The sequence below is a fragment of the Amblyomma maculatum genome, chromosome 1, assembly GCF_055883805.1.
Source record: "Amblyomma maculatum isolate TAMU_Amacu chromosome 1, ASM5588380v1, whole genome shotgun sequence".
Classification (NCBI taxonomy): Eukaryota; Metazoa; Arthropoda; class Arachnida; order Ixodida; family Ixodidae; genus Amblyomma; species Amblyomma maculatum.
Window position 1 is genome coordinate 114137717 of NC_139344.1, and position 15631 is coordinate 114153347.

Sequence of the window (15631 nt, forward strand, 5' to 3'; positions counted from 1 at the left end):
CGACCGCCACAGCCCTAACTTCGAGCCATTCACTTGCCATTAACGTGTGAAAAAAATCAGTGGCAAGTGGTTGGGAAGTGTAGTGCAACAATGAAGGAAATAAACAGTTAGGATACGAAGTCTGATCTTATGCTTTACTTTGCTCTTCTTTTTTGTCACTGCGCGTAATCGACCGCCAGGTGAATGCGTTTTTGATGCTCTGTGCGTCTGCTATTTGTTGTCAAGCTGCACCCCTGCACCCGCTACTGGGATTGCAGCGCGTTATCCCGCAGGCTGGCTACGTTGGTTGGGCTGGCTAGCGCGAGCGCGCGAGCCTAGCCAACACCACCTAGAAGTTGGCCTAGCCGTCGAGGCAGTCGCGGTTTGACGACGGTAACGTGTGCGTGGCATGCGTGCCGCAGCTTCGGCCGCTTGTGGGCTACCACTTGGGTTTCGCTAATTCTTTTACTGCAAGCCCTCCGTCGGTTTCACCCCATCCGCGCGGTTTTGTTGACGCTATCCAACCGTAAGGCGAGTAGACTTGCTTGTTAAGCCTTCTTTCGACCATCCTGTTCTTTTATTCTGGTATGATCACGCAGCGTTTAGAGTTACTGGCTGCAGCATTCCTAAATAGCCTGCGTGGTTATGCTTTCCTGGTAGTTTTGAAACTTTGAATAGTTCCCCAGAGCGATTGGTCATGTGCATGTTTAGCATATCTGTCATTCTGTAGAGATCGTGGCCTATTTTCCTGTTGTGAGAGATCGTAGTCCATTTTTCTACGGTGTTAAAAATGAGCAGGTCTTTACAGACATGTGTTAATTGTTCTATGCGATGACCGGCGCCAGTCGTGTATTGCAGTGAAGTTGCCCCTGTGATCTGACGCGGTTTGTCGCATGTCAGTTTTGAAATTTACGTTAATTAGCAGCCATCGCGTGTACTGTGTGTTCCACGTACTAGTCATGAAACTAGGACGTTTGTTCGTCTATAAGACTTGGTGACACGTCATCCAACTGGACGTTGAAGGGATCAGATCGTTCATTAGCGTTAATTAGGCGCAGTCTTTCTGCTGTTGGGATCGGTCACTGTGACCTGTTGTGCGCAATGTGGTGACAGGCTGGTCAGTGTGTGGCGGGAAAGCCTGAAAGTAGGCTACCTAGAGTTGTTTAATTTTCGCTAATGACTGTTTCTCTTTCACACACACACACACACACACACACACACACACACACACACACACACACACACACACACACACACACACACACACACACACACACACACACACACACACACACACACACACACACACACACATATATTGCAATCGGTGTTGTGATCACTCGTAGCGGATCATTTTTATACCCCTGTCACATGGTCATTTTCAAAGGCGATTGCGTCGATAGCCTTCGAGATTTTCAATTGCCATTGAACTCGCCTGGTTACAAGACAGTGTTGAAGCGGCAGTGTGCAACGATAACCATCTTGACAGTCAAGAGATGCATTATGGATCCCTGCCGCGCTGGTCGCGTTTCGATGGGCACGAAACTCAAGATGCCTGTGTGTACTGTGCGATGTCAGTGCACGTTAAAAAAAATCCAGGTAGTCAATTATCTGAGGCCTACCATTACGCTGTCCAGCATACCCAAAATCATTTGGGATATTAAACTCCAGAATCTAAATCAAATTTTCAGAATTAAGCAAGACATAACATGTCATTGTCCACCTTGCTTGATCTGTAGGCTTTCCACCTCAAGTGGCAGCCTATCTGTTTCTGCGATTTCTACTAAATTTATTACATTGTTGTATGTTGTGTCAATATTGCATTTGATTGCCTGTTCAATGGAAGAAACATTTTTTATTGAGGATTATGTCTTTGAGTAGTCTGGAGACTCACTTGGCTAAAATTCTTCAGTCACTCTCCTTTGATTTTCTCCTCTAGTCAACATGATAATCCTCTTTCCTTGTGATGTCCGATTCTTCCAGCATATATTTTAGCGACAGCTGAGAAAACTCCAGGCTGGCCTTGTTACTAATAGTAGGCTACATAGGATTGAGTGAGAGTAATACCCTTTTCGGCTGTGGAGAAGTTTGGAAGCTTGAAGCCCATTCACACTTGTGAGTGGTGAAGGGCACGCGACCAGACAGCTGCTCAACTTGAGGGGTTTTCACACTTGCAAAGGCAACCTGCAAGTCACTTTCCCTAATCGGTCTCATTCGCAACAAGACTTGTAGATCTTAACTGTTCACCAGCAACCAGAAGCTGCATGTTAAACTGACATCTGTTCACTTCAGCTGCATGTCTGTTTTGTTACTAATTTGTGACCAACAGTTGCAAGGTTGGAAAGTCTAACAGGGCTCGAACGACCTGCGACTGTCGCTTGTTTTCGACCAAAATGGCCCCGAAACCTCATCCAGTCGCAAGTGTAAATGAAACTGAAAAATTTTAGAACAATTTTATTTTAAATTCCCAATGGTGTCAAGGCCTTGTACCTGCCCTAGGCAGCATTTAACACCTGCAGCATCCATGTGCATGGGGGAGTAGTCTAGATTTCTGTGTGCATTTTGGGGGAGTTTACCATAATTGTACCACAACCCCTGATTCTTTGATCAGAAGCATTTTGTTTAGTTTTGCTTAATTACATACCCACTTGTTTGTACAATTATGTATGTATTCAGTGCCACTTGTCATTTACCAGGACAGCTTGTCAGTTGGGACCAAGTTAGAATGTGCATCTCAAACGTGCTTGAAACTTTAGTTGCAATTTTGGTCAATAATATTGGAATTGCCCGTGTAACACAGCGCAGTGGTCTTCATTTTGTGACGGTCTGTGATCTTTTAGTGCTCAGTAAATAAAGCTTGCAATGTTTAAAAATTGTGTCATAAGCAGCATACAGGCCTTTCATCTATATCTCTTAGCAGAACTGTTTAACCTTTGTGGCACCCCTGTGGCCTGTCATCTGGGTGGGCGCCATTTGGCGCTGATAAGTTGATTATCCGTACTAGGGTGAAGTATGTTCAAAGTGAGAATTGCCTATGTTCTTGAAAAATTGAGTCGTTTTAGCCTAGCTAAAAGCAGAATGCTGCAAAATCACACCATGAATGCTTTGCATGACCTTGTGCGTTCCTTCTGTCAAGTGGTCGCTGGTGCTTGTCTACCCCACTGGAATGTCTCGCACAAGCTTGTGTGCTCTTTGTGTCCAGTCATCATTATGCATGGGGATACTTTGCATCAGACAGTTCGAACGAGCCTGGGTTACCACAGAGTCTAACTAAGGCACAACCTTTTCAGACTTGGCAGGCTGCCCTACGACCGCTATCAATAATGCAGGAAAACTGGGTGTGCGTAGAGCAAACTCACTTGTGCCACCTGGAGGCCACATGTCAAAATACAGCCGTGCGTTCAAAGTTACCACTCACTATGGTCTTTAGTGCAACTTTGCCAGAGCAGATGACATCTGAAGTGTAGCGCGAAAGACTGGTACCTTACCACATGAAGAAACTAGCTACCAAGATGGCCACCGGTTCTAATGCAGTGGCCAGCAAAGCTGATCTCTGCCTCAGACTGGGTTCAAAACCTACTGGCAGTTTTTTTTATGCTGCTGGAGCTCGCAGAGGTCAAATTGGCTTCAGATGCATATCAGGGAAATGTGGGAATGCCAGTAGCACTGCTGTGATAAAAACATTTCAGAAAAGTTTGATATTGCCAATACTTTGTAATATCAGGGTTTGCTATATTAAGGTTTGACTATATTGTTCTCGGCAAAAACTTGTCTTTTTCTGGCTATATGGGGATTCGTCAGGCAGTAATGCTCTCTTCTTATATGCCAAGAAAATTTGTTTTCAATATTTTCCCGTTGATTCGAACTCTTGGTGCCCATAGGTTGCGACTGTTTCACTGTTAATGGCGTTGTAGCGCAACCATTGGGATCAACGCCCGAAAATTTGTGTTGATATGTGCAGTTTATTTATTGGTGGCAGCACCTGCATTTTGTTTTTCCCATAAATGGTCTTCAGTTAAAAACAAACGACCCTTCCCTTGAATACAGGGGAACCATGCTTATATGTCCTGAAAGCCTGGTCCCTAGTGAAGCACCTATGCTCCTTCATAGTTACAGATATTTTAAAATAAGCCCCTGTTAGTCGAGCTTTTGCTGCTTTGCTTAGAGCAGGGGTCTCAAACACTGAGCTGTGTGATGGGGCCCGCAGCTCTGAAAACTTCAGCTTTTTCTTTTCTTTTTTTTTTTCTGAAGACACGGGCCAGCTTCTCAAGTTGGCTTTACCACCAGATCTTCTTTAAAAACCAGAATCAACTAAGATGCCTCGTCCCCAGAAAGTACACATTTTTTGTGCAAATTAAAGCAGGCAGGCAATGAATGGCCTCTTAATCTGTGTGAACTTTGAACAGGCATTAGCTGTCTTCAAGAGCAAGGTGCCGGGTGACCTGCCCTCTTATCTCCAAGTCGCATTTTTTGTTTTGAGGATAAGTGACTGGGGTATATATTAATTGTTGTACCCTTTCAGTAGATCTCCAAACCACCCAGAAGTGGCACCCACCCTGGCATCTAGGCAAAATTAATTGAGCACGTGCCACTTTTCTTTTCCATGAAGAATGGCAGGGCGTGGTCTGGCAACGAGGCACTTTGGTATATTTGTATTTGCTTTATAGTTTTCATTTATTGTTTCTACATTGTAAAGCAGGCGCTATGCTAGCGGTGGTATCGCGTGAAAAGGAAAATGCAACTTTTCAGAAACACACAATAATGAGATCAAGTAAAAGAAGAAACTGGCGGCCAGGTTGTGAATACAGTAAAATCTCGTTAATTCAGCCTTCAAGGAAAATGCTCAGATTATCTGAAAGTTTGCATTGCCAAATGGCCCTAAAACACTGTCAAAAACTGTTTGCATCACAGCAGTTTTGTTTGATGAACACCTTGAACATGCTAAGTGACAGTGACAGTTGTTCATGGATTTGTCAAGAAGTGCTTTGCTTTGTGCACACTGTCGACAGTGTTGAAGAGCTGCTTCGAAATCGCAAGTTCCACCGCGACCCTTTCAGCAGTGCGACGCAGTGGTGTCTCATTACAACAAATGGCCCCGTTACATTTTGAGGATGCTTCACCGCACAGTCTGAACCAGTGTGGTGAAGCATCCTTGAACCGCAACGATTCTGCTGAACACCAAGAGTGGAGTGGAGTGGATGCAAAAGAGAAAAATATGGGTATGGAGAAAAAACTGACTGTCACAGAAAGTTGTCCTCGAGTATAGCTAATTTGAAGTCTGAGATGTAGGCGGTGGCTGGAAGGTGGTAGGAGAGGTGGCCGGTCGTCCTGAGAGATGGGCTGCGAAACCGCTGCCACCGGGAAGTAACTGGAAGTAGTTCGCAGACAACTTTGAAATTGTAGCCATTTGGTACTGGCCTCAGGTTGCTGGAGGCTATGTCGTAGCCGTTTCATTCATCCCAGCTGTTCGCCACATTTTGTGACTTTTTTAATTGGCAACCTATAGTCAACACACAACAACTTATTTGCATTACAGTGCTGCATGATTTGCACAAAAAGAAAAAAATTCACCTGTTGGGGTTTGAACCCTGCCTTTTGCATGAGGAGCGAGTTCTCTAACTGCTATACTATGGACCAGCCATCCTTCGCCCCTGAAAAGGCTCCTAGGGAAGGCTAATGATCGCAGTGCTCAAATTTGAGATGACCTTTTTTTTTTTCTCTAATTTGGTAGGCATTTGAGGCACTCTTATTCTAGTTCACACTAGCACTATCATGTTGTCAACACAATTTTATTGAATGCTTGAACAGCAAATGCTTATCTTAAGAAATAGCCTATGTAACGCAAGTAGACGTTAAGGCTCGATATAATGATTGATGATCTAGACAGGAAAAGTAGAAAGGTAGGCTTAAAAATCAATATGCAGAATACTAAGGTAATGTTCAACAGCCTCGGGAGGGAACAGCAGTTTACGTTCAGTAGCGAAGCACTGGAAGTAGTAGGCGAATATGTCTACTTAGGACAGGTAGTAACCGCAGATCCGGACCATGAAAAGGAAATAACAAGAATAAGATTGGGACGGAGCACATTTGGTAAGCACTCGCAGATTATGACTAGCAGCTTACCGGTATCGCTCAAGAGGAAAGTATACAACAACAGTTGCATCTTACCTGTACTCACCTATGGGGCTGAAACGTGGAGGCTAACCAAGAGGGTTCTACTTAAGTTGAGGACAACTCAGAAGGCTATGGAACAAAAAATGGTAGGGGTAACATTAAGAGATAGGAAGCGTGAAGAGTGGGTCAGAGAAATAACTCAAGTTACTGACATTCTAGTGGAAATTAAGAAGAAGAAATGGGCATGGGCAGGACATGTAGTGCAAAGAGAGGATAACCGATGGTCGTTTAGGGTAACAAACTGGATTCCAAGGGAAGGAAAGCGTAGCAGGGGGCGGCAGAAAGTTAGGTGGGTGGATGAGGTTAAGAAGTTCGCAGGGGTCAAGGGGATGCAGCTAGCACAGCACCGGGTTAATTGGAGAAATATGGGAGAGGCCTTCTCCCTGCAGTGGGTATAGTCAGGCTGATGATGATGATGATAAAAGTTTTTTGCGAATGTGCACTTAACCCTTTCGGCCATGGATTTTTTTTTACCATAGATTTCTTTTTTCTTGGGTGCTGTTTTAATTGATGTAGTCCCATAACCACGCACTAAAAATTATTGGTCACAGTGCATGTAGTTACTGATTTAGAGAAGTGTCAAAATCTGACACCAGGGCTCAGTGGGTGTAAAATGCGAAAGGAGCTGCTTTTACCGCAAGTCACAACAAGGAAGTGAATGAAAATATATTTCATTTTGCAATGCTGAGGAATAAACATTCATTCATTCATTCATTCATTCATTCATGGAGTAATTTATTTATTCTATTCTGCAGCTTGTTATTCTGATGAAATTCTCACTTCTACACATGCAACAAATTATTCCGTTTTACCCATCATCCAATGCAGCACCGCTCATTGTTGACGAAAAAGAAAATGCATTTTTGAGTACGCTGTATTTGCATTGTCACAAAAAAATAGCTAAACAATCTGTATTGCTCCCAGTATCGAGGATGCGCACACATGTTGCACGTGCAGTGGCGCACTAATGGCTGTCCATGTGCCACTTCACCTTCCCGGCACTCCCTAATGGTGTCCACTGGAAGAAGAGAGCAGAAATAGCGTTATATAGAAGCCGAACTTTAAATAATTTATTCTCGCTCTTATTTTCTCCAGTTACTATTCACAAATATTGCTATTGTCAGTGCATGGCTTGATTCCAACATTCGTGCTATGTAATAGGAAAAATTTCAATTTTTCGTCTTTAAAAAAGCAGGTTTGTAGTTTTGTCTGATTGTCGTAAGAAATAATTAATGTCAGCAGTGAAATAGTGTGAATAATATATGCACTTGTGTCCAAAAAGCAAGGCCCCCATTGACAACAGTTGAGCCCTGATAGTGTCAAAATCGCATGTCAAAAATGGGATCTAAAGAGGCCCCTACATATTCAATCATACTGAAAACCTGAATACAATCGTAGCAAGGTATTAGCAGAGGATTTAAAAATGTTAGTGTAAAAGAAATAATGACTAATGAGATATCGATTTACAAATTTGCTCCGCTGTTGCTTTCGTCATGGCTTACACTGTCGCATCTTCTTCCTCCTCACACCGGACAGGCTGGCGGAAATGCGACAGCAGTAATGCCAATAATAATTGGGATACTAAAGGAATTAGCACAGTAATTATCAATAGATCTTCTATGGTTCCTCACATGCGAGTTGAACATTTATGTTTAAATGCCAATTGTTGCCACCAAGGCCGAAAGGGTTAGAATATGTTGTCCTATATACTATGGCCATACTGGCACTACATTCTGCAGTGCCAGAACATCACCATTGTGCTCATTGCAGCTTTGGTAGTGCTGAAGGGAACTGCTGGGATGGAGTATAGATAATTTAATAGCATAGAAGCATTGGAGCAGAAACCTGCCGTGTGCTGTCATTGCCATGCTTTGACGTCATGAGACCATGTGACATGATGGAGTGCTGGTTGCTTGATGTAGTGTGTGATGTCACGAGGCATAACATGGCCAGTCTGGCAGGTAACGTCCATGACGTGTCTGCATTAGTTGGCAACTGCACTTAGATCTTTGCAGGTGTGTCGAGACTGTTGTGCATATCAGGTTGGAATGAAATCAGAATAACAAATTGGGGGAAACCTAAGCTTTGCCTTAAGTGTATGACATGACAGTGTGAGGGGCTTTTTTAAAACTCACCAATTGAAAGGCTGATTTGGTGGGACCAAACAAAAACACGACCAGACTGGCCAAACTAGGAACATCTATTTTTATACATAAACATTAGATTAGGCTAATAACTTTAACAAATAACAAGCTAAACAAATAAGACGAAGACCAACACAAACTTAAGTCACCGGGCGCGAGAGAAGCAGAGTCAATGCTGATGCTCCCTGTCGCTTGGGCTTTGAATGCAAGGAACGCCAAGTGTCCACAGGTGCTTGGGTCTAGCCAGGAGGCTGCTAGGTAGCTGGAGAGTCTCGGCTGAGGCGAGAGGCCTCAGGTTGCTGTCAAGCGGCAGAAATGCCAGGCTTTTAGGTGCGTCTTATCCTGTACACCCAGCACGGTGCCGAATGCACGTTTGTGTAGCTACGTGCTCCAGTCCGGGAGCATAACGGTAGTCGACCACTCCCAGTTATGGCCACTCGGGTCATATGCCAGGTGGGACATGATCAGCAGGAGCTCTGTAGCCACTCCCAGGTCTAGTCACAGGGGTTGTAGGCCAGGCAGGATGCGATCAGCAGATGCTCCATGGCCACCCATCCTCCAGCATCGCTGCTCAGCCGTTCTCTTTCACGTGCCATGTTCCATACTGCACTTGTCCCATACTTACGTCGTCTTCTTCTGTGCTTCTCTGGCGTGCCAAGAGTTGCAGACGCCGTGTGGCACAAGCTTCTTACAGACAGTGGCCTGTAGCCCTCTGAGGTGCTTCTGCATTGAGAAATCAATGTAGACAAGCACTTTGTGTGCATGTAAGAAAGCCGCTTTAAAACTTGGTACACGGCGGCACCAATTGTCTTGGCAACAAGGTATCAAGTCTCGATTAGTTGTGGTGTCAGCACCAATTTTTCTGATGTGATTCCAAGTCATCCTTGAAACCTTCCTCTCAATCTAGGTAGGGTACTTAGATGGCTTTTCAGCTGAATGAGCACTATTTGCTGTTACATAACGCTGTGTTTGTCACCATAGTGTAAAATCCCGCAAGCGGAGAAGGTGACCATGTATGTTGCTGAAGGTAGAGTATTGACAGCTGCTCAGGCTCGCTGTATACGGTGGGCAGCTGTGACTGAGGAGCAGACCAAGCGCTCTAGACTTCGGGGCTGTCGCACTTGCAACATAAATTGCTGTTAAGTGTCCCTTAAGTATTTTCTAGTGCGTGCCTTTGTGACTTGTGGTTTTTAATCTACTGTACTGCTGGTGTCAATTTTGCTGACAGTGTGCTGTGCGTTAATGTTCTGTGCGGTGTGCACATGCCTTGTATTTTCAGGTGGTGTAAGGGGCGACATCACCATGGAAACGACATGGGCTACTAACCTGGATAGGGCTTGGCTGCATGGAGGAAGCAAGAACAGCGAAAGATTTCTTATGCTTCTTCATACCTACTTTGAAGAATCTGAAAACTGTTTTGAATGCGCACTTCAACTTATGCAGGCAGCCTTCGATTTCCGTCGTAACGATCCGATCAGCCTGAGCTTTACAATCATGGAGGAATTTAAGAAGTGGGTATGTCACTATAATTGCATTTGCAGTGCTCCTGCTTTAATAGCCGTCTTGGCCTGAAAGCCTTAAGTACCCATTAGCATATTGTTTACTGTTAGTGTTTATCATTAGCATATTGCTTTAGGTAACCACTGATAATATTCTGAAGCATACATTGAAGGCCCGTTGGGCTTATTTGCTAAGATAGGTGAAAACTTGCTAGTTTTTATTGAATGGTGCCAACTTATTTGAAGAAACTCATTGTCGTACAAGTAGGCATATATGCACTACCACACGTTACATTTGAATTTTCATGTCTGTGCGGTCTCTAGATTGGTTAGCATAGATATTTAGTTCAGTTGCCAATAACCGTGAGCCTACACAGCAAAGCAAGCACCCATGGTGACGATGCAGACATCTCCATCCGCACATACCGCGTCCCAGTGAGAACACCCTTACGGAAGCCCATTTGGCCCACAGTGACGGACAGGACTTTACCATGCTGGCTCAGAATCTGGACGAGCACTTCGTTTGAAACGTAAGACGGCAGGAAAAGGCAGGCCACGGTGGTAACTTGAGGCCCAACAGGGACGATTGGTATACACTTTTACAGTAGCTAAATACGCCATCCTGTGATTTTGGGAACTCTGTGTACAGAGGTCATGCAAACAATCATTAAAGCAGCATCCTTTTTGGCCCAAATAAATTGAGTCAGTGAGTGTAATCCTGTAAACATGCTTTGCACAGTAAGCTCTTCAGTTAGCTGCATCTTTTTTGCCAGTGAAAATAGTCACTATAGCTTGCTCTTTTAAAGTTTAATTGTGTTTTAACAATCGCTGCTGTAAAGCCCCACCAGTTCAGATTTAAAGGGACCAGGAGGTATCACAAATTATCTGAAGGTTGAAATATTTTGTGGTTTCCCTCAGAACAACAACCAAAAATGGTTTCCCTCATAATAAATTTATTTGGTGGGAACCTGGACCACAGTCTTTTCTTTTGAAATGAAAACTGTGTGTAGCTATGGTAATTTTTTCCAATTTCATGAAATCTGTTGTGAATGTTGAATCAGAACTGGTGCAAATTGATATGAGCACCTTCATGGCCTTCATTGTGTGCCACTTTAACAAAGGTTTTCTCCAGTGGCATTGTTGCATGTGAAAAGGCTGCACCACACTAACTGCAACTAGAAGTAGACTAAATACATGAATGATGAAAAAAATCAGCAGTGCACCATTTGTCCGACGTGCATCTATGCTGGTTGGTTGGTTCATGTGCAGCTGATAGCCGCCGTCGCCACACACTGACACGAAGCTCACTAAAGTGAAACTGAAACAATGCGGCTGGGCTATTTTCCGGCATCAGGGCCCACCAACCACTGCCATACCCGCTGTTGCACATGACAAGGTCTATGGAGGAGTTTTTGTGCTGGTAATACCTTGACATGGGCCCTCGCCAGGAGCTCGTCTGAATTAACTGGCTTAACCAGGATTAACTGAGCTGGGTCTGAGTGCTAGGCCAGGGGTCTGTCTCTTATTGCTATGCTGGCTGCATTGAGAGAACATCATCCCTAGTGGGAAAGAAGCAGGAAAAAATGAAACAATAATGAATGTAAGTGATAAGAAAATAAATGGCAAAATAGATAAAAATTAACCAAAGTATATTGTCCCCAAACGCTATTCTTTCATTTTTCTTGGGAAAGAAAAGCAAGACGGGTTTCTCTTCTACCTAAGCGCTGGACAGTTGCCATTTCCTGATGTCTCTGACAGATCTACTAATAGGGTATAATGGCTGATAAGTCACTTATCCATAAAAGAAGAAAAAAAAAATGTATACCTTGAAATGAAAGCGAGGTTAGGTTGTTTGGCACCATACGATTGAAAGCAGCTGAAGTTCATCCGAAGTTCCCGCAGATTAAGGGGTAATGCCTTTTTTTGTTTCCACAAAGAGCACATATATACCATCAGAAGATGCTTGAAAGCAGGTGCACTTTTGGACTGAAGCCTGAAATTTTTATTCCTGGCGAGATGTGCAAACCCAACATAAGACGGTTGTGATTACTGATCTCGAGCTGGGCATCCTGAAGAGTGAAGTTGAATGGGCCTTAGCCAGCCTTGCTAAGAACAAAGCTAGCGGAATTGATGGCATTCCAGCTGAGTTGTTTCAAAACCTCAACCATGATGCTGTTAACATTCTGTATACATTATGTCAGAAGATTTGGACAACCTTGCAGTGGCCACAGGATTGGAGGAGGTCAGTTTACATCCCCATTCCAAAGAAAGGCAGTGCCAAAGATTGTTCCAACTACCGCACGATCGCGCTTATTTCCCATGCTAGCAATTTGATGTTGAAAATCCTCCAAGGTAGGCTGCAGCAGTATGTGGATCGGGAGCTTCCGGACGTTCAAGCTGGGTTTCGCAAGGGCAGAGGAACTAGAGACCAGATTGCCAACCGTCGCTGGATCATGGAAAAAGCAAGGGAGTTCCAGAAACCCATCTACTTCTGCTTTATTGATTATGCGAAAGCGTTTGACTGCGTAGATCACAGCAGATTGTGGCAAGCTCTCCAAGAGATGGGAGTTCCAATTCACCTCATCTGTGTCCTCAGGAACCTGTATGAAGGACAAGAGGCCACAGTAAGAACTGGGCATGGTCTTACTGATTGGTTTCCGATTGAGAAAGGAGTGAGGCAAGGCTGCATACTGTCGCCCTGCCTATTTAACCTATATGCAGAGTGCATCATGAGGAAGGCCGCTCTGTACGAGTCTTCAGCTGGAGTGAAGATTGCTGGGAAACGTATCAACAACCTTAGATAAGCGGATGATACCACTTGAATGGCAGAAGTGAAGTGGAACTCAAGAGACTTCTGATGCGCGTACAAGAAGAGAGTGAGAAGTTTGGGCTTAAACTGAACATTAAAAAGACGAAGATCATGGCGTCTTGCCCTATCGAGTCCTGGAGCATCAAGGGACAAGAAGTGGAAGTTGTGACTGATTTTCTCTTTTTGGGCTCCAAGATTACCCCGGAAGGAGACTGCAGCCATGAAATTAGGAGACTCCTGCTTCTGGGAAAGAGAGCCATGGAGCCTTGACAGCCTACTAAAGAGCAGAGACATCAGTCTGCCAACCAAGATCCGTATAACTTGTGCTATGGTCTTTCCAGTTGTGATGTATGAATGAGAGAGTTGGATTGTGAAGAAGGCTGACCGCCGAAGAATTGACGTGTTTGAATTGTGGTGCTGGCGGAGACTCTTGAGAGTTCCTTGGACTGCCAGAAGATCAAATCGGTCGATATTGTCGACCATAAACCCTGACTTCTCATTGGAGGGCCAAATTCTAAAGTTAAAGCTCAGCTACTTTGGTCATCTGATGAGGAGAGAGGAGTCGCTGGAGAAAGATTTGATGTTGGGAAAGGTTGAGGTTCGCCAGAGAAGGGGTAGGCAGCGAACGCGATGGTTAGATGGCATCTTCGAGGCGCTGCAGATGAAGTTATGTGATGTTAGGAAGATAGTGAGAGACCGGAAAGCGTGGCGTGGTATGGTCCATAGGGTCACGAAGAGTCGGACACGACTGAACTGAACTGTATCACACATCTCTGTGGGCCACGTTTGAGACCTCTGCCATAGGCCAACATGCCGATTACCACCTGTCATAGCACTTCACCAGTCCCATAAGCTTTTTAGTGCTTGTTACTGTCAAAGAGGAAAGTAGTTTGCAACTTTTCACCCTCTGTGGCTTTTCCTTCTCCCTCTGGCACTGGTGCTGCTGTATCGTGTCTGTGTATACTTTCTGCCTGAATTCTGTCGTACAATTATTTCCACTGATTTAGGGTCGGAAGTTTGTTTTTGTATACATTCCTCTAAACTACCATTACCGCTGGTGTTGAGCGGCATTTCCCTCGGCAGGATATTGCTTAGTATTGAATGTGCTGTGTTTGCTTTGTATGAAGCACCTTCTAAAATGGAGACTTAAGTGCTGTGCAAGAATTTTGATTCATGTGTTTTTTAGTACGATGTCACTGAGTAGGAAGTATACAAGGGTAAAATTCAGTTCCCACTATAGCGTACTATGTGTAAAGCTGTTTGCTGCCTCGCTTCACAAACTGAAGTGTGCTGTGGAGGATAGAAGTACTATATGGCTAGAATGTGGTATTATTGGCTGAATTGCATTGATGTGCGACTTGTGAGCTGATAAGACACACCATGCATTTTAAGTACCAGAGGACAGAGCTCCCAGCTGTTTCTCCAGTGCAGCTTCGCTGGCGCTTGCACAGCATCCTAGACATGTTAGGTTGCTCTAGTACACCTAAGGCTAAGGGCTAATGAGGAAATGTTGAATTTTATGCAGCAGTGATCTTTTATGAAGACCGAAATCATCACTATGAATTTGTCAAAAATGTGCTCTTGGTTTGAAAAGCATGTGGCATGTGCATTTGCTTTAGTGCTATGTTACGAGATGGATTTCAACATATATTGGAGAGTGTTCTAATGTTTGGAGTTTTTTTTTGTTCTAATTAGATGTGGGCTCATCCAATTCTGTATGCCCGACTTGAGAAGAAGCTACAGCACCAGGCTTTGGAAGTGGTCGTCAAGCAACCAAACACATCTCTGATTGAAGTGGTTTGCCATGTTTACAAGGTAGAAGACAACCCCTGGGACTACATTGACATCGTAGACGATTTGCTTAGGGACCACTGTTACAACGAGGTGAGCAGTTTTATTGTCGTGTATGGTGAGGTGCTCTTCTTTCTAACTCACCTTGATGACTCAGTGGCAGTCGTGTTTAGCTGCTGAGCCCAAGGTTGTGAGGTTCTGTTCTGGGTTTGGTGGCCACATTTCAGTGGAGAAAAATTGTAAATGCACCAGTATGTTGTGCGATGCCAATATGTGTATTTCTCCTAGTGCATGTACAATTAGGGGACTGCTGCTTCTGGGGTGATCATTGTTTCTCGTAAAATATATTGGCTGTGTGTCAACTGTGTTAAGACTCTTATTACGTTTCATTGCATTCTGTTGTCATCACTCAGTTGACTATGCACTTCTTTCAAAAGGGGACTGACCGGACCTAGCATTCAATTTGCTGAAAGTTAGTTTTGTTAAGGTGGACAGAAAGTCTTGCTTTGAAAGAGTGCATAGCACTTTTGGTAAACCATTAACGATTTGCAGTCACTCCAATGCAATGCAACTTGTACAACTTCCACTCCAGTGCAATTCAATGCAACTTATAAGACTCATAAGGAATTTTTCTGGTAATAACACTTTATTTTAGCCTTGGTAACATGAAAGTTTTGTCTGAACAGGGTGATATTGCACAGAGCTCTTTTGGTCCATGTATTTTTGTAGCATAAACATGGGACTGTAACGAGACTGAAATTTTTATTAGATTTTTTCCCTGTATTTTCCCCACTGCAGTGGTTCAGTGTAGGGTGCTTGACTGCAGTTACAACTTCAATCTCAGCTGCAACGACTTCCGAAGGAAACTAAATGCAAGGTGCCCATGTACTGTGCGGTGTCAGCACAACCCCTGGTGGCAGAAAATAACTCTTCCTCTGATAGTGCTTTAGGAAGTTAAGCCCTATACCATACCTTTTCAAGACACCAACCAAAGGCAGTGTGAAAGTGCAGATTTATTTTTTTGTTGTTGTCATGGCGCCCATTCAGAGGTGCACATTGAAGTTTGTCATATTGCATAACACCTGTGAAAAAAAGACTGCAGCTTGTGCTACGTTGAAAGTCGTATTCAGCAGCTGTCTGCAGACTGAGTAGAGATATACGATATGGATTTTTTTTAATGTCCACAGATTTTTATTTTCAAAGCGAGGGGTACATTGTTGCAATCTGTGCAGCAA

The 15631-nt window shown here is 44.0% G+C and overlaps 1 protein-coding gene across 1 annotated transcript in view; it reads left to right on the plus strand.

The window, feature by feature from the left end:
- The first annotated feature begins 263 nt into the window (after nucleotides 1-263).
- Nucleotides 264-15631, plus strand: part of LOC146203535 (exonuclease mut-7 homolog) — an 86080-nt gene continuing 70712 nt past the window's right edge. The window contains exons 1-3 of the mRNA XM_084588830.1: nucleotides 264-510; nucleotides 9577-9812; nucleotides 14301-14489. Of these exons, the coding sequence (XP_084444956.1) occupies nucleotides 9600-9812; nucleotides 14301-14489 (402 nt within the window). The 5' untranslated portion in view covers nucleotides 264-510; nucleotides 9577-9599. The remainder of the gene's footprint in view (nucleotides 511-9576; nucleotides 9813-14300; nucleotides 14490-15631) is intronic.